At 47.0% G+C, this 19,914-nt stretch overlaps 1 protein-coding gene across 1 annotated transcript in view; it reads left to right on the plus strand.

The window, feature by feature from the left end:
- Positions 1 to 963: 963 nt before the first annotated feature.
- Positions 964 to 19,914, plus strand: part of KCNK13 (potassium two pore domain channel subfamily K member 13) — a 60,524-nt gene continuing 41,573 nt past the window's right edge. Inside the window, exon 1 of the mRNA XM_083438594.1 lies at positions 964 to 3,280. Coding sequence (XP_083294720.1) covers positions 2,935 to 3,280 — 346 coding nt within the window. The 5' untranslated portion in view covers positions 964 to 2,934. The remainder of the gene's footprint in view (positions 3,281 to 19,914) is intronic.

The raw sequence follows: 19,914 nt of genomic DNA on the forward strand, positions 1-19,914 counted from the left end.
ACTATTTACAGTCCGTTCTCTACACCCATGTGCATATAGAGCTACTAATTGAGGATAACAACTAGGTGATTTTATTCCCTGGATTTAGCTACATAAAGGATCTTGATAAGGCCATTATGTGTTCTTTAGCTGTAAAGCCCACAGCTAACATTTTTCTCCTCCTACCTCTCCATTATCATTCTATGCTTTATAACTGCTTCTACATTCCTGATACATAGAGCAAAAGCAACAGCCCACAAACCAGTTTGCAAAAATATTGCAGGACTATTATAACTATAGTGATCAAATGAGGGTTTACATCTTGCTGCCCTGATGGCAGCATAAGCAATGGCATAAGCAACACTTCATTGCAGGAAAAAAGTATTTAAAGTAAAAATAATAAAATGAGCATCCGCAGCCATGGGTGTGCCTGGCTCATTGCCCTCTTCCTATAAAAGGTTTTTGAAAATTAAAAAAAACAACTTGGTGGGTCCCTGCACTTTGACCTCAAAGTCTAGCACCACCAATTTTGTGCATCTGGTAAGAGTGGCCTTGAGTCCACAAAAGCTTATGCCACAATAAATACTTTGAATAGTGAGAGACTCCAGGCGTGCCAGAGCTTCCCAAGGTTTGCTTTCCTTAGAATGAAGACCAGTGGAGACTGTGGTGTCTTTAGGATATATGATTTTATTTGCACATATATACACCATGAGTATAAGATTGCCCAGTTGGGGGGGGGAGGGGCGGCTCACAGCATTAAAACCACCAAATAGCTTATTTATCCATTAGTCACAGCTTTGGATCCAGCACAGAGCGAGCATGTAAAAGACTGCATTCAAAATTAGGGATAATGGAATATGTAATCCGGCCTTGGTCCTGCATACTTGACGGAGCATCTCCACTTCGCTTGGCACTGAAGTCCAGCTCCGAGGGCCTTCTGTGGAAAGTGAAGTGACAGGGAACCAGGCAGAGGGCCTTGTCGGTAGTGGCACCCGCCCTGTGGAACGCCCTCCCATCAGATGTCAAAGAGATAAACAATTATGTGACTTTCTGAAGGCAGCCCTGTATGGGGAAGCTTTTAATGGTCTGATGTTTTGCTGTGTTTTTATATTCTGTTGGAAGCTGCCCAGAATGGCTGGGGCAACTCAGTCAGATGGGCTGTGTAGGTAATAAGGTTGTTGTTGTTGTTGTTGTTGTAAGAGCTACTGGTTCCTCATCATTGGTTGGCTTCCAGGTTTATCATGTTGTGAGTGCAAAACCGTGGTGGGGAGGACACCTTGAGACCCTTGGAGGAAAGTTGGGCTAGAAATGGCAATAACGCATCAAGCAGAGACAGGCAGAAGGCAGAGAGTCTAGCGACCTTTAAAACTGGAGCGTGTCAGCGGCTGAATACAGCTATCTCCCGACTAACTACTGTATTTGTTACATCGTTAAATGAATCGCAGTCCTCCGTCTCCAAGCTGCTGGGAGGCTGGAGGATCCCGGTACTTTACTGGGGGAGAGAACCATGGGCTTGAAGGCACCTGCTCCTGCAGCCAATCTCAAAAGACCCTTTCGGGCGTAACAGAGGCGCCACGCAGAAATCTCTCTCGGCCGAATCAGGACCGATCCAGAGACAAGCTGGTCCCCTCGGGGCTCTAGCAGCGCGGAGGCGGAGGCAGGATCCTGCAAACCTTGTTTTGCCCGCGAGGACCGGCTGCAAAGCAGGGACGAGATCGCGCCTGGCTGGCCGCGAGTAGCCCAGTCCTGCTTGCCTGGGCTTCCGAAGAGGAGCATCTCATCTGGGCATCTCCTTAGGAACATCCCCGACAGGTGTGAAATGGCACAGGCAACAATCTTCTCCCTCCATCCGCGCGGGACCACGGTCAGTCCCCGGAGTCTTTCCCTGCCGCCGCCTGAGTCCAAACAGGGCGAGAAAGGGGTCCGCTTCCTTCCCCAACCCCTCGCCTGCCCCTAGCGTTGCGCGCTCGGAAGAGCAAGGAGCTCGGCGTCCGACTTTTCAAGTAGAAGAGGTGGGAAGGCGCAAGGGGGCAAAGCTCTTCCCAGCCAACGCCCCGCGCCCGGATCAGGTCCTTAGAGGAGTTGGTCGCAAGTTCAAGGTCTTGGGAAGGCTGAGTTCCGAGAGCGGCGTCGGAGGGCGGAGCTGCCCTTGCCTTAAACCTCGGCGCAAGTCTTGGGAGCTGCCTTAGAGGGCGGGAGAGGAACACAAGGAGGAGGGGAAGAGAAAAAACCCGTCGTGGATTCAGGGTGAGACCAAATAAAAGATGCCGGGGCTGAAACCGTCCCTGATCTACGCTTGGGATAGGGCAGTGCGGGCTGTGTTGGCTCGCTGGAGAGAGAGAAATGCACTCTGCACATGATCAGAGAAACACTCCCTTGTTCCTTTTGAATCACGTCGCGTTTGGCGAGGCTCTCTGCAGAAGGCAGGCACCGGCGCCGGGCGCACGACGGCTCCCAAGAAAGCTGAACTTCGGGGCGGAGTTCGTGTTTTTTCCATCGCGAGCCGGGCCACGTGCTCCATAGATCCCGGCGGAAAAAGAAACTGGCGGGCGGACCGCGACGAGAACTACTTCTCCAAGGTCTGAGGAGCGGAGGTTGGGACTGCGAGAGCCCTCGACTGCGAGCGGGCGTTACTACTCGGGAGCAAGCCTCCTACCCACACACCCGTCTCTGCCTCGGGTGACCATTGAACTCCATCCAAGGCAGGCTCGCCGGCTCCACGGACGGGACCCCTGCGATGCCCTCGTGGCCTTTCGCTTCGGCGCCCTGCTCTGCAACAGTCGCCTCGGGGGCTCCGCTCGCCGTCGAGGATCGCGTGGTTTGTTGTTGTCGCCGCCGCCGCTGCCAGGCTCTGGGAACCGGCGGCCAGCCAGCCCGCCCAACGTGTTGCCTGCGGCGGATCGAGTGAGATGGGCCGCCGGGGGGCGCACCGGTAGGGCGCGCCGTCGGGCGGCGATGGGGTGCCGCGGGGTGTGCTGCTGCCCCGCGCCCGGCCTGTACGCCTTCAACGAGGACAACGCCCGCTTCGCGCTGCTGGCCGTCCTAATCGTCTCGTACCTGCTGTGCGGCGCGGCCGTCTTCTCCGCCCTCGAGCGGCCCACGGAGCTGCGAGCGCAGGAGAAGTGGCTGGAGAGGCTGGAGAACTTCTCGCACAGGTTCAACCTCACGCCGGCCGAGCTGCAGGAGCTGCTGCGCGAGTACGAGGGCGCCTACGTGGCCGGCATCCGCATCAACAACACGCTGCCCCGGTGGGATTTCCCGGGGGCTTTTTATTTCGTGAGCACCGTGGTCTCCACCATAGGTAAGCGGGAGAAAGCCGCGGAGGGGAGAGCACGGTCGCGCCTCTTCTCTGCCCGCCTCTCCCTTTTCTCTTCCTCCATCACCAAGAAGGGGCATCTCTCTCACGCCTTGGGTTACTTGCGAGCACTTTTCCAAATCGGAAAACACTGTCATGTACGAAGGGGGGGGGCGAGTAAAAAGCACATGTGCGTTTCACAGTTCCGTGTTGGAAGCTGTGATGGACTGGGTATGCTCCTCTAAAATACTCGCCTGTGCTATTGTCATATCTACATGGAGGGTTTTGTGCTTAGAAAAGCATCTCACTTGCATCTTGCTAGGGCAAAGTAAGTCTCACTTTGGGAAGTCCATTTTTAATGCCTCTGCATTGGCAATGCAAATGAATTTTCCAGTAACCCACCCTTCCTTCCTTCCTTCCTTCCTTCCTTCCTTCCTTCCTTCCTTCCTTCTCTCTAGGCTCTGTCCACCTGCTGTATGTTTTGCTTTTTTATAGTATTTCCCTGAAGTACCACCAAGCTCCTTTATTCCTTTATTAACTGTATGTTTGATCCGTTTTCATTGTTGGTTCTGGTTTTGCCTTTGTGCATGAACTTTAGTTCAGCTGCCCAGAGGTGTGAAACCTGTGAAAGAGTCCGGGGGGGGGGGGGAGCTGTTACATGAGAAATGGATTTGTTCAGGTGTTTATAACTACATTTTATTTTTGCATATTGAGACTGTATGTGAAGAGGCCCAGGATTTAAACCCTCCAAAATATATTTCCCATCCCAAGCATTTGAAAATGTTTTTCCTTGACAAGCTATGTTATGATATAACAAGCTTTGACGTTAACCAAACTGACAAGTCTCTGTAATAATAGCATTTAGCAGATCAGATTGACTTTTAAAGTACCCCAGCTGTGCAGTTTTCTGCTTTTGACAGTGAGCTCCACAGGTTGTTTTATGCACAGCACACCTTTTCTTTCATAGCTTGGGTTATTTACAGTCTGGTGTGCGTAAGTGATGTCTTTGAGACATCCCACTTAGGCTGCTGGTATATTGGGGCTACTTTTCACTCATGACACTGACAGCGCTTTTCCTTTTCCGGCATTTGAGGGGAGGTGTGAATGTAAAAACCTACTTAATGGCTGGATTCAGTATGGAAAGTGAATTATACAAACTCCTGTGGGAAAGCCCTGTAAATGGCTGTTGGCAATGAAAAGTGGGACCTGCTATCAGGAGAGGTCCTGTTCAGAATTCTAGCCAGCCAGCCTTGCCCTTTTTCAGGATAGTCCATTCACCCCTCTGCAATCTAAAGGTAAAGGTACCCCTGCCCGTACGGGCCAGTCGTGTCCGACTCTAGGGTTGTGCGCCCATCTCACTTAAGAGGCCGGGGCCAGCGCTGTCCAGAGACACTTCCGGGTCACATGGCCAGCATGACGAAGCTGCTCTGGCGAGCCGCGCAGCACACGGAAACGCCGTTTACCTTCCCGCTATAAAGCGGTGCCTATTTATCTACTTGCACTTAGGGGTGCTTTCGAACTGCTAGGTGGGCAGGAGCTGGGACCGAAAGATGGGAGCTCACCCCGCCGCGGGGATTCGAACCGCCGACCATGCGATCGGCAAGCCCTAGGCGCTGAGGTTTTACCCACAGCGCCACCCGCGTCCCTCTGCAATCTACAAGCATTCAATATTCACTGAGCATGTTCAGTCCTCACTGAAAGATCTCCCCTTTGTTTTCCTTCCTAAAATTGATTTATTTATAGCTTACTTCTTCAAACTTCTGGGTTTCCCTGAGCCAGCTGGTACCTCCCTCTTGTGAATGGATTGTGCCATTTTGGCTGCATAAGGATCTGCACTGGGAGAACGGACTCATGAGATTCATATAGTAGGGATGGGGAATGTGTGGCTGTTGTGGTGTCGCTGAACATCTGCTCCCATCATCCCTGGTCATTGGTCCCATGCAAGCTGGTGCTGATGGGAGTCGCAAATGACAACATGGGGTGCTGCTGCTGCTGCTGGGTTTCCCTATCCATGTTTTATATAAGATGGATAAACTGTTTCTGACAACATGCCACTGAACACCAATTGCTACAACAGGGGGAGGCTGCTTGCCTTCAAGTTCTGCTTGTAAGTTCCTAAGAAGCATCTTAGCTTGGACCTTTAATCCTGCAGGAATCTAAGAAACTGCTTTATACCATGTTAGACCATTGGGCAGAGGTGTACCTAGGGGTTGGCGAAACCAGTCCCCGCCAGGGGTGTAGGCCTGGGGCGGGGTGCAGCAATCACCTATCAGGTGTTGGGAGTCTTCCCAAGACACCTGGAGCTCCTTCTCGCTCAGCTCAGGGAATCCGCCAGGATCTCCAGCAGGAAAAGCTGCTGGTGCTGCTGCTGGAGGGGACAAAAGGACTCACTGGAATGACTTCTAGGCAGGAAGCATGTTCCTCCTATCCAGGCAACCTTGCCTGCCTCTTTCTTTCGGCCTGTGGGAGGGATGCCAGTACAGCTCTTTGCCAAGGCCACAAGGGACCCTGAGTACGCCTCTGCCATTGGGCCATCTAGCTTATAACTCGGGATACTGACTTACAAAGTGTATCAGGCAGAGGGCATTTCTAGCTCTTGAGAGCCAGTGTGGTGTAGTGGTTAAGAGCAGTAGACTCATAATCTGGTGAACAGGGTTCAAGTCTCCGCTCCTCCACATGCAGCTTGGGCTAGTCACACTTCTCTAAAGTCTCTCAGCCCCACTCACCTTATAGAGTGTTTGTTGTGGGGGAGGAAGGGAAAGGAGAATGTGAGCCGCTTTGAGACTCCTTCGGGTAGTGATAAAGTGGGATGTCAAATCCAAACTCTTCTTCTCCACCTAGAGATGCCTGGGATTGAACTTTGGAACCTTTTCCATGCAAAGTGTTTGCTCTACCACTAAGCTACAGCCCTTCTTATGTTCCTAAATGGCGCTGCTTTTCAGCTTTTCACATTCAAGAGATGTTGGCCAGTGCTTGTAAGGACTCATCAACACTCATTTCCCACCATGCTTTTCCGGTTTGTATCAGGGTTCTCTTCACACCCACCCACACCCGGCTACTTTCTTCGTGGAAACAAGCTCTTTAACGCTCTTGGCAATCCTCAGAAACCCAGGTTGTCATTTGCTCCGATTCAGCATTAAAGAGTGCATTTTCCTGGGGAAAGTGGGGGGGGGGGGGAGTGCTTACACCGGGACTAGGAAACACAGGTCTGAGCATGGAAAGCATAGGGTGGAAGCCTAGTGTGGATGAGCCTTTCGTGTCATTCATGGAAATGAACATCAAGAGATGATGTGTCAGTGTAAACAGGAGAGTTTCTCGAGAGGTCTGCAGGTGCCACATCTGAGGTTAAAATAAGAAAACCTGAAGCTTACTGGTTTTCCAGTTGGCAACCAACACACATTCCATCACAAACCTTCTGAGTTTTTGCAGTGAAGGCTATACCAGCTTCTTACTCTTCACCCCTTCAGCAATGACTTACACCTTCTGCTGCTGCTTGCAGTGGCTGTTGCTCCCAGTTATCTTAGGGTCTGGAATGCTATCACAAGCAACGTACACAGTCAAGTGATGGTCCCCAGAGCTGGTAGCAAAGTCATGAACTGGCCCACTCCACAGTTGTTGTTGTTTAAATAGACTATTTCAGCTCTAGAAGACAATTGCAGAATTTGAATTTGCTGCAAAACGGAGAAGACAGCAAGCACACTTACATAAGGTTTTTGTTTTTTTTAATGCCATGCAGGGACTAATGTATTTGTAATTTGAGACATTTCAATGAAATTGGCCACCAGGCATCTCATTTCCTGTGTAGACTAGTCATCAGTGAATGATGGCATCTCTAGAACACTGCTTTGCACGGATTCAAACTTAATGCTGAGCCTCTGTTTTTGTTTTTGATTGTTTTTGATTGTTTGGAATACTTTTTTTGGTGCTGGGTGCTGGGTAGAAATCTCTTTTATGTGGGCTGAGGTCTACGTTACATACACATCTGAACCAGGGGACTGGTTTAATCCTTTATTCCAAACCACAACGTGAGATGCAGATGAGATTTTATAAAGCATGGGGGATGCAAGTGGTGTTGTGGTCTAAACCACTGAGCCTCTTGGGCTTGATGATCGGAAGGTCGGTGGTTTGAATCCCTGCGACAGGGTAAGCTCCCGTTACTCTGTCTCAGCTTCTGCCAACCTAGCAGTTCGAAAGCACACCGGTGCAAGTATATAAATAGGTACCGCTGCGGTGTGAAAGTAAATGGTGTTTCAGTGTGTTCTGGCATTTGTCACGGTGTCCCGTTGCGCCAGAAATGGTTTAGTCATGTTGGCCATGATCCAGAAAGCTGTCTGCAGGCAGCCTTTATATTTTGAAAAATACCGCACACATTTTTACCATTTTGTCACCCCCCTCATTGATGACACCCGGGTCGGCCCGCACCTACCACACACCCCTTCCTACGCCACTGCCTGTCACCCCTTGCGATTGGCCATACTGGTTGGGGGTGATGGAAGTTGGCATCCAAAAGTTCTGGAGGGGACACCAGTTTGGGGAAATCTGCTATAGTACAACTAAGTATCCCTCATTCCAGTCCTAAATAGGCATAAGTAGGATTTCTTAGGTATGGTTTGCCTTCAGTCTACCACACACTCATAATAAAGCTTGCTTGTTTTTTCTGCCTTTGAATTGATCTTTCTTGGGAATGGCTTACTCACTGGCTTATTTGTAGTGATACGCAGCTATGAGCTGAAAATCAGTAGTGCTGAAGATCTTCAAAAGAGACATGGACTCTATGTTCCCAGTAATAAGTAGTTTTTCAAGAACAGGCTTTCTTAAGACACATTTCTATTAATAATAAAACTCCTTCGTCACTAATACACCTTGATACAGGAGGAAGCCATGGCCTCTGGCTGCTTCACAGTTTGTTTAGTTGATAATAGATGAAACAAAGTCATAGATTTGCCAGAATATCCACCTGGAAACCACTGAGCTACTACTGCTACGTTTCCAATTAGCCAAGCCCCAATTTGGACTCTCACCATCACCTCATTATGGGCAAGAGTAATTAATTATTATGAAATGTAACTCTTTTAAAGACAAATGCAAGAAATTGTGATAATGAAAACTATCCTCCGTAGTTTATCTAAGTTGGTAAGAACATAAGGAGACATCCTGCTCTCCACAGTGACCTGCCAGTTGCCCATGGAAAGCTCACAAGCAGGACACAACAACACACTCCTGCTTGCATTTGCCAGCAACCAGTATTCAGAGACATGTTGCCTCTGACATTTACTTTCCACCTTTCCCAATGAGACAAGAACATAAGAATAGTGTGCTGGTCCCGTGGGTTACCCAAGAGGCGAGGTCCAAGTCCGGTACATGGTCAAAGGTGCAACGTGGAGGCAGTCCATAGTAGCTGAAGCTGGGTGCAGGGCAGGGAGTCGGGTGAAGTCAGGAACAGGCATGCAAGCAGGGAGCCAGGGCGGGTCAGGAGCTCTGGCAGAAAAGCAGGACGGGGTTCAGGCATGAACTAGCAACCAACAATGTTGCTTCCGCAACTTGGGACTGGGGCTGGCCGGCTTTTATCTGCCCCGAGGCACAGGGTGGCCTCAATCCTCTGGTGACTTGCCTCTCCTGGCCTGGAGGCGAGCACTCCTCCTGCGGGAATTTAGTTCCCTCTGCCCTGAGCCTCTGTAGCTCAGGAGAGGCTGGAGGGTTACCGGACCCAGCGGCAACCTCAGCTTCCTCTGATGGGGCTGAGAGTGGAGCACCTGCAGGCTATGGGTCCTCCATCACCTCAGGAGCCAGAGCAGGCTCAGCTGATGCCTGCACCTGAGGATCCAGCACAGGTGAGGACCCTTCAGGCTCATGCCCCAGCCCCGGCTCAGCTGGTTTTGGAGGCAGGGACCTTGTGCAGGCTAGGATCCCTCAGGTTCAGCCTCCGAGTCCGAATCCCAGGCCATCACAAACAGTACTGCTAGATCAGATCAAAGGCCCATCTAGTCCAGCAGTCTGTTCTCACAGTGGCCAACCAGATGCCTGTGGGAAGACCACAAGCAGCACAACACTCACAATTCACAGCCACTGGAGCACAGAAGCAAATCACCTTTGATACTGAAGACAGCACACAGCCATCATGACAGTTACTACTGTTATTGTTGTTATTTATTAATCACCTTCTGCATATGTCCCAAGGTGATATAGAGAAAACAGTTACAAAACAGCTCAAAAAATAACAGAAGCTGAGGTCAAGAACAATATAAAACAAGACATCTGCGGCAGATTCATCTAGCTAGGAAAACCATTGATGGTCACATACCCCATGAATTTTTTTTCTGCTATTTTAAGACAAATGTTAAATGAATAGCGCAAAACAGCTGCAAAACCAAGCCTATCTGTGTGTGTGTGTGTGTGTGTGTAGTATTAATGCAGTGGCGCTGAATTGCACCCAACATTGGGGGGGTCCATCGTGCATCATTCTAAATTAAAACACTTTACATTCTATTTATTTTAGTAGCAGAAATTTGCACATGTACCTGTTTTGCATGGGTCTTTTGTCTGGCTTATGGTCCAACTATGCTCCCTAGAATAAAGTTCTCTTTTCCTATCAGATGCCCAAACTAACTTTTGGAACCTGTTGCCTCCCACACATCTGCTTCTGTTTCTATTAATTAACTGTGCGCTTCTGATTTGAAAATACTGGAATAAAGGTCTCCTAAAAGATATCTGATGGCAAATTTCCACAAGTTTTTCCTCTTGGTGTCAAAATGTGTTTCCATGGCTTATCTAACTAGAACAGGAACAAAGGGAAACCACTTCCATTTGCTTTGCACTGTTTAGAAAGATAACAAATTGTGATGGGGAATATACAGTTTATGCTGATATTCTCTGCCCCTTCTATTCTCAGTTGGTAAGACCCTGTAGGCAATATAATTCTTAAGTCTTCCTGTCAACTTGCAAAAGTAGTTTAACTCTGTGTAAAGCAGACCGGGACCAGGGCTTCTGAAAACTATAAATATGCATCTGAAATAAATTGTGCAGAAGTGTTGTCTTCTTCAGATGGCATTCTTTGCTCATGAAAGCCACACATATATAGAGTGCTGCAACGATACCCACCTGGGTTCACAAGCAAAGTTGAATCCTCAATTTGAAAGAGCTGTGTGACACAAAGGCCCAAGAACCTTTTATCAACAGACTAATGGAGTTAGGCATTTGTTCTTTCTGCCAGTCAGCATTTCTCTATGTGGGTGAATGACAAAAAATATTTGGACAAAGCTGCTCTTCTTGAATCCCATCATCTATGAACATTGTGCTAAATCATCCTTCAACAACCTGGTGCCCTCAAATACTGCTTTGGGGGTATTAGCCTGGGCAAATCAGTAGGTGGGTTGTGTTTTATATTTTTCTTCTGAGCCATAAAAACACCCTACGGTCTATTTTTAATGCATTTCCCCCTCAGCCAGGCTCAGAGGCTGTAAATAAATCACATTGGGAGAGGTGGCAGGGTAGTGATATGGGGGCTGTTTGTAGCAGGGATTGAAAGCCTTTTTTTTTTTTTTTGCTAACCTACCAGTGTTGGGTGTGGTCATCCACATTCTACACATGCTGGTTTGCACATACACTACTGACACGGAGTTTATTCTAAGCTCCCCACTATCCCATGAACAAGCAGCCAACATTCTCCCCACCCCTCACCCTTTTTTAGTGTCCTGCTGTATGCATACATGGCATAGGTAAAGGGACCCCCGACCATTAAGTCCAGCCACGGACAACTCTGGGGTTGTGGCGCTCATCTCATTTTACTAGCTGAAGGAGCCAGTGTTTGTCCGTAGACAAGCATGACTAAGCTGCATCTGGCGAACCAGAGCAGCGCACAGAAACACCATTTACCTTCCCACCTTCCCCCCACCTATTTATCTACTTGTCCTTTGACGTGCTTTCGAACTGCTAGGTTGGCAGGAGCAGGGACCGAGCAACGGGAGCTCACCCCATCGCGCAGATTCGAACCGCCGACCTTCTGATCAGCAAGCCCAGAAAAGTTGGCAGCCACTAGGGAAAGCTTGGCGAGCCAGATCAGGCCTGCAGGCCAGTGGTTTTCTCATTGTCAGTGGCATGCAGTGAAATTTTTCATGGCAACAGTTAGGTCCAGAGGTGCTAGCTTGCGAGGGCCATGGCTGGGGGGCAGGTCGATGTTATGTGTGCGATGTCCTGACGTCACGCACATGAGCTTCGTGTCTCCCTCCCCAAGCTGGGCAGAAGCTTCCCAGGCTTTGCAAAGGAGGTGCCAGGGCTCTGACGGGATGCTGGAGCCCTCCTGCCTCCTTCCAAAAGCCGGGGGGGGGGGGCTTTGGGAAGATGGCAGGATGGATCTTGGACGCATCGGAGCCTCAGACCTCCCTTCCTAAGCTGGGCAGAAGCTTCCCAGGCTGTGTGAAGGAGGCACCAGGGGAACATTTAGAGGTCAAACCTAGTCCCCTTAGTCCAGGGGTCAGCAACCTTTTCCAGCCGTGGGCTGGTTCACCGTCCCTCAGACCTTGTGGGCGCCGGACTATTTTTTTTGGGGGGGATGAACAAATTCCTATGCCCCACAAATAACCCAGAGGTGCATTTTAAATAAAAGCACACATTCTACTCATGTAAAAACACGCTGATTCCCAGACCGGATTGAGAAGGCAATTGGGCCGGCCACCAGGCCTTAGTTTGCCTACCCCTGCCTTAGTCCAATGACCACACACCACTGCTCATTGTGTTACATTGGGCAAATTCATGTGTTCTGGGGGGGGGGGGATCTAATATGAGTATGAACTGTGTAGACCAGGGGTGGAGGACCTCCAAGCCTCTCTAGCTGGTTCTGATAATTCTCCTCAGGCTGCTCACCTTCTTCTGACACCAAAGACACTGGCTCTGCTTTGCACCCTGTTTTTGCCTGCCTGGAGTGCATCCTTGAAGTCTGATAATTTCTCTTGTTCTCCTAGGTGGAGCAGAGAGGTGTGTTCGCAGAAACCAGCCTTCTGTAAATTTGTACAAGCTCTGCTTGTGCTTTGTTTTATTAATTCCCAGCTCATCTCAACCACCGCTCCTCCCCTGGGAAAAGTTTTTTCCACAAATAAGTAAGACATTTAGAATTGTTCCCCGATTCAGCACGCAGCAATCTTTTGTCTTGTGTATCTTTCTCAGGCTCTTCTTACCAAGTTACGTTTCCCAGGCTTGGACTGTGAAATTTGTAACATTGCAGAACATGTGAAGGCCACTTGCTTGATTAAAAATAAAATAAAAATGGTGCTTGTTTTAAAGAAAAGAAACAAAAATGTTTCTCTGTCCCACTAGTGGACCTCCTCTCCCTCCCACACCCAGTTATGCTGGCATCTTGTTAGTTAATGGCCAACAGGGGAACCAAAAAAGCTAAAGAGATATTCAAGGTGGCTCCTTGATGAAGCGTGACTCTGGTTGAAAAAACTTATTTAAAAATAAAGTTTTGATGAACTTGTTCAAGCTTAAAGATAAGACTGTGTATTTTATTCTTGTATATGTGCGTGGTTGCTTTTTAATTTCATTATTTATCCTCTGAGCTTTTAGGGTTGAACAGGCTCTGTATTAAAGAACACAATAAAAGTTAGCTACTTCCTAGTCATTGCCATTTGCATTTTCATGCTGCTGTTAGAGTTGCTTTTTAACGATCCAGATCCATCCTAATCACAATGGTTCCTAGTCTATTGCCAAAATGTGACATGTTCTGGTAACAGATCTGGCACCCTAGGACTGAACAATACACTGCATAGATGACTCTTTCCAAATAGTTTGCTCAGTGCATGTTGACCTGGAAAACTAAGCACTGTGACTTCCATTATTTTGCCTAAACCATCATCTTCCGAGCTGAATGCATGCTGAGTAGCATTCTTCAATCTACATTGGAGGCTAATATCACATAATGGAATATATACTAATAAGACAACAGTGTTTTGTTTGGACATACATGGTGCCAAGCACCCCCAATTTAATGTTGAGAAAATTGCTTTTGTAATTGAAGGTAATAGCCAAATTTGCTGAGAACATTAGACATGCCGAGTGATTTGGGACACATGTGCACACACAAAGGTACAAGGAGAGGGGGAAATGGCAAGTTAATTATAGTACTGTTGTGTTGCAGTATATATTTTAACTTGGAAACTGTCACCGTCTAATTGTACAGGATTTTGGAAGCGGGGAGTGATACAGGAAACTTGAGATATGAAACATGGGGAAAGTTTTGGTGGTGTTGCAACACCTAGGACAGTGTTTCACAAACTTGGGTCTCCAGCTGTTTTTGGACTACAACTCCCATCATCCTTAGCTAGCAAGATCAGTGGTCAAGGGTGATGGGAATTGTGGTCTGAAAACAGCTGGAGACCAACGCTTGAGAAACAGTGACCTAGATAGAGCCTCCTTGTGTCACCAGGATCCTGACAAAGTCTCTGGATGCAGCGGAAATACACAGTGGTAATTTTCGCAGCAGCAAGGTAGAGACATCACCTTGCCAACAAAGGTCTGTATAGTAAAAGCTATGGTTTTCCCAGTAGTGATGTATGGAAGTGAGAGCTGGACCATAAAGAAGGCTGATCGCCGCATAATTGATGCTTTTGAATTATGGTGCTGGGGGAGACTCTTGAGGGTCCCATGGACTGCAAGAAGATCAAACCTATCCATTCTGAGGGAAATCAGCCCTGAGTGCTCACTGGAAGGACAGATCCTGAAGCTGAGGCTCCAATACTTTGGCCACCTCATGAGAAGAGAAGACTCCCTGGAAAAGACCCTGATGTTGGGAAAGATGGAGGGCACAAGGAGAAGGGGACGACAGAGGACGAGATGGTTAGACAGTGTTCTCGAAGCTACAAACATGAATCTGACCAAACTGCGGGTGGCAGTGGAAGACAGAAGTGCCTGGCGTGCTCTGGTCCATGGGGTCACGAAGAGTCGGACACGACTAAACAACAATTTTCGCAGGGCAGGCAAACATGACCTTTGCTCTCACATAACAACAATAATATCTGAAGCTTGACATTATGATTTCATTTCGTGCTGGTCATTCGTTCTGCATCTTGTAATTTTATGATGTTTAAATGTTTTTATCGCACAGTGGTACCTCGGTTCTCAAACGTAATCTGTTCCGGAAGACCATTCGAGTTCCAAAACGTTCGAAAATCGAGGCGCGAAGGGTTGTCTGCAAATTCAGTTGAGAAAATTGAAAAACACTCAGCGGAATTTGTTTTACTTCCAAGGCGCATTTGGAAACAGAAGCATTTACTTCCGGGTTTTTGGTGTTCAGGTTCCGAAACGTTTTTCAACAGAGACGTTTGAGAACTGAAGTACCACTGTATAGCATCATTGTATGTTTTTTATGCATCGACAGTTTGTAAACACTCTTGAAAAATACATAAATGGTAGCGTTCCCACACCTGCATTCTTCCTATATCATAACATCTGTGGGCCACCAGATGTTGGATAGCTTCAAGCAGCATGGCCAGTAGTAAGGGTTGTTGGGAGTTGTGGACCAGCAACAGCTGGAGGCCCACAGGCTCCCCCACCCTGCTCCATGTTAATGCTGCTGCTGTCATGGGGATTACTGGGAAATACTGGGTTTCCCCAGCCACTCTGGGTAGCTTCCAACAGAATATTAAAATACAATAGTCCGTTAAACATTAAAAGCTTCCCTAAACAGGGCTGCCTTCAGATGTCTTCTAAAAGTCTGCCAGTTGTTTTTCTCTATGACATCTGGTGGGAGGATATTCCACAAGGTGGGTGCCACTACCGAGAAGGCCCTCTGCCTGGTTCCCTGTAACCTGGCATCTAACAGTGAGGGAACTGCCAGAAGGCCCTTGGCACTGGACCTCAGTGTCTGGGCTGAATGATTGGGGTGGAGACGCTCCTTCAGGTATACTAGACCGAGGCCATTTAGGGCTTTAAAGGTCAGCACCAACACTTTGAATTGTGCTCGGAAACGTACTGGGAGCCAGTGTAGGTCTTTCAAGACCAGTGTTATGTGGTCTCAGCGGCCACTCCCAGTCACCAGTCTAGCGGCCGCATTGTGGATTAGTTGTAGTTTCCGGGTCACCTTCAAAGGTAGCCACACATAGAGCGCATGGCAGTAGTCCAAGCGAGAGATAACTGGAGCATGCACCACTCTGGCAAGACAGTCCACAGGCAGGTAGGGTCTCAGCCTGCGTACCAGATGGAGCTGATAAACAGCTGCCCTGGACACAGAATTGACCTGTGCCTCCATCGACTGCTGTGAGTCCAAAATGGCTCCCAGGCTGCGCACCTGGTCCTTCAGGGGCACTGTTGCCCCAATCAGGACAGGGAGTCCTCCACACCTGCCCGCCTCCTGTCCCCCAAAAACAGTACTTCTGTCTTATCAGGATTCAACCTCAATGGGCAAGATGCTGGACTTCTGGCGCAATTGATAGTGTAGGAACCAAGGGCAAGCAGCGGCGGCAGCAGAAGAAGAGGGACGTTTGGTGACCCTAAAGTTAAAAAAAAACCATGCCATCTGCAGAATGGAGACTGCTGTGGGTTAGTTGAACCAGCAGTCTGTTTAGGAAACTCCTCTGAAAACGAATGACAACTAGTCTCTGTTGAAGGCTTTAAGCTGTAAACCAAGACACTTGAACTATTCAGTATAATTACTGATAGACACCATGTTCCAATAAGAAATTTACTTGGAATCAGCAAAATGGAAAGATTTTCTAAGGAGTGCTTGCACTCTTCATTCCTCCCCCCCACCCCACCCTAGAGCTGTATTTCTGATAAAATTATGTTATTTTAGAACTCTTCTTCTTTTTGTAGTCTTCTGTTCTTGGAACGAAGAGTGCCATTGTTACGTTCTTCACACCTTTTATGGTGGTACTATCTTATATAAGGACTCTCTGATCTTGTAACAGTCTATAACCTCTCCTTTTTTTTTTCTTTTTTCTTTTTAGAATGTGCTAACGTAACATTGCCAGTATGCTTTATTTGATTAGTAAAGCGAAGTCTTGTTACCTAGGGTTGGTGCATGTGTTTTATTTTGTTCTGTCTTTATCCCTTTTCCAGAATAACTCTTCAAATGAGATTGGGTTTTTTTCCCTCCCAAGAGCTGAAGAGCATCACAGTAGCTACAGCTGTAATCTTCCTGATTTCCTAAACACATCCATTAGAAAATATGCAGGTATTAATCCGATAGCAAATAATGACTTTAATTAAACCCCCATGAATTCTTCAAGGGGAGCACTCTTAATCTGTCATTTGGACCAATGTAATCATGGGATTATGTGGAATATTAAAAATGATTGGGATGAAATTTTATGAGGATTAAAGTTTTCATGAAACACTGACAGTGGTTTGAATTATTCCTTGACAATGTGCTTCTTATGCCGATTTTATTGGCATGTTTTGGGTATAAGGTGGCCAGGAGCAAAAGAGAGCAGGGCTCCTGCATGTTTAATAGTTGTGTAGAAGAAGGAATTTCAACCATTGCAGTGTGGGAATGTTCAGGGTGGCAGGAGAGGATATCTTGTTTATTAATATCCTTCCTAACTTGCGCTAGCAAGTTTCTTCATGTAGCAGAGTTACATTCCCCTTTCTTACATGCACAGCAGATAGCTTGTTGCAGGCTCGTGTAAGCCTTCTCACTATTATACAGTTCAGTCTGTTTCAAATCGAATAGTACATTCCTGGTAAATTCCCTTTAATCCCTCTTAAAAGAATAAAGACATGACAATCTTATTTAAAGTCAAGAAAAGAAGTTTACTCACATCAGTTCACAGTTGGATTCCTGAAGGCAGACTTCGTTACAAATATGTACATGTGGATCTACCTCATATGGGGAAATAATCCCAGTGCTTCTGCTGGCTGAGAGCTAGCAGAGCATTCCTAGCTAGAAAGCTGGTCCAACGAAGAAGGAAGTGAAAAAGAGAGAGAGCACTGCATGACTCCTCCTTTTGTTACCTGGACAGGTGAGGTCACACCCCCTCTTGTCACATGCAAAAATATGTATTCTATGAGCCTGCTACTATCCTCTCCTCATGTTAATTTCACATGAAGCTGCCTTATTCTGAGTCAGATCATAGGTCAATGATATTAGCTCTGTGCTAGCTCTTTACCTGTGGTAGCTCTCCCGATCTTCATTCAGAAGCCTTCCTACCAGAAATCTAGACATGCCAGGGACCTTCTGCATCAGTGGTGCCATTGGGGCAGAGGTCCAGGGCCCCACTCAGAAGAATGTGCAGGAGACCAACTCAAACCCAGGAAGACTGGCTTTCCACATTACCACCTAAAGAGCTCCTACCCTGTAGGACCAGAGTCAAAAAATACCTAACTGCACCACTGTTCTGCATATAAATCCCCTGCCCAGCCATATATCATATTAGTGCGAAGATTTCTGTTAGCAGAATGGAACTTACGCCCTCACCCCCCAGGCACCCCCTAAATGAGTTCTGGAGTTCCTGCCAACCTTCCAGTATGGATTTGGGGAGTGTGCTTGGTGCTGGTGGGGAGGGGAGAGGATAGGGCAGGGAGTTCCATTGCACAGTAATAAAACCTTGCACTAATGGAACACAGGCCTTGGATACCACCTGTTCTGCTGTCCTTTAGCCTCTTGCCAGAGTGTGATCTTGTACACTTAAGTACTGAGCTTCAAAATCCTTCAAGGAGCATGACTAGTATCCATGCTAAGTGGCTTTTGGGTAAGGGGGTATATTTTGAGTTATCATTTGGGAAGGATGAAGAAGGGAAGTAATCAGACCTGTCTCTTTAAATGTCTCTGGTTTGGATTTTACCCATCCATAAAGAATTTTTACTCAGCTTTTACAAAATGGATTTTAAAAAAAATAAAAAATCTAATTATTGTTGTGAAATCAACTTCAGTGGATGATGCTTCCTACTGAAAGGATTAGGGCGGGTTCCTCTCAAACCTTTGCCTCCTCTTGAGGGGAAGGAGTGATCTCTCTCGCCAGACTGACTGGTAGAGTAGACAGCTAACTTCTCAGCCCCTGAGCAAACTGCTAAACTGGAACCACATCAAAATGCTACCACTCTGCAGAGAACATGAAGGAAAAAATGGAAATAGGTGAAGGAAGGTAAGAGTTACAAAAAGAACTTGCTCTTTTAAGAAAAGGTAGAAAGTCCCAATTAAGGAGCTAGAGCATAAAGGAGGCCCAGCAGTATTTGAGATAGCGGCAGAAACCACAGCCCCACCCGCAGCCCCAGTATTGTCAGTAGGAAGGAGAGGTGAGCAAAATGTCCTCTTATCGGCATCTTCAAACAGACATTCACTGTAAGACAAATATCTGTTTTTGCCAGATGCTGCTGCTGGAGGACTTGCCTAATAGGGCTACATCAGAGCAGAATCCAATGTTAGTGAGCTAAAATAACCTATAAGCTTCCTCTCTGCTCTCTTGCATTTCCCCTAAGCATCCGTCTCCACAGAAGCTTCTGGTTCTACTGTAACCACGGATTTGAAATAATTGTCCGGAGACGCTTAAAACTAGATTTTCTTCATTCTGACGTCCATCTAAATGACGAATAAAGGAAAAAAGGAGAACTTTACTTGGTTCAGTGGAAAACTCAATGCCTTTTCAGTATGCTTTACTTAACTCAAGTTTTGTTTTATGCATTTTATGTATGTTTGGGTTTTTTGCATGGCCCAGAACAATCATACTCAGTAGGAAATTGCCATCACATCCTATGGATGCAATAAACACCGAACAGGGCTGCGGTTGTGACAAAATAAAGTATTTTTTAATTTTAATTTTTAGATCCTGCTTTATATCAAAGCAGTTCACAGTATATAAAAATCCATTAAAATCAATAAAAAGCAACAATCAAAATATCCACATAGACACAACATGTAATTCCAGCAACTATAGCAATCACAACAGCCAGAATTACTTCGAGTATTATTATTATTATTTCATTTATGAAAAGCAGATTTCACAATACAATAAAAAAACCTGCATATATAAAAACAATTTCAAATCCAATACAGATGCTGACTGGAGTTTGATATGTAACACAACTCTCCCATATTCCTCACATTCAGAAAAGCAATTGCTTTTTCTCTCTCACACACAGACAAACAAATTTACAGTAAGAGAGAAAGAGACTTTTGCTTTTAGGCTCCTCGCCTCCACATTCTGAGGGCCAAACTTAGTATGATGTGAAATCTCAGAAGCATGGCAGGATTTAAAAAAAATGATAGTAGGCAGGAATGGGGGTGGGGATTCACATCTATTATTCTCATTGTTCCTAAGGAGGAAGGCTCCCATTTGCAATTTCTGTGTCCAAGAAATGAAGCCCAGGCTGTGCAGATGCAGGTTTGGGGCTTCGCAGATATGAGAAGGCTTTATCTTCATGTTCGGCTCACTCCGAGCTGGAATGAGATGCCATTCCTATTCTCTATGGAATCACTGGGTGCACCTCTTCAATTTATCCCATCAAAGTGAATGGTGGATTTTTGCCCTCATGGGGGGAAATGTGTTACACAAGGAGGTTTTGTTATGTGGAGCAAAACTTGGTCTTCCATATCTGATGTGAGTTGGCAGGGATTCTGCTGGGGTGGGGGCTAGAGACAGATCATCTCCATCTTTGTAGTATACAAGACCTTTCTCTAGCACACTCCCTTTCTCTCACATGCATACGTGTGCACA

This window comes from Podarcis tiliguerta (assembly GCF_965153285.1).
Source record: "Podarcis tiliguerta genome assembly, chromosome: 1".
Lineage (NCBI taxonomy): Eukaryota > Metazoa > Chordata > Lepidosauria > Squamata > Lacertidae > Podarcis > Podarcis tiliguerta.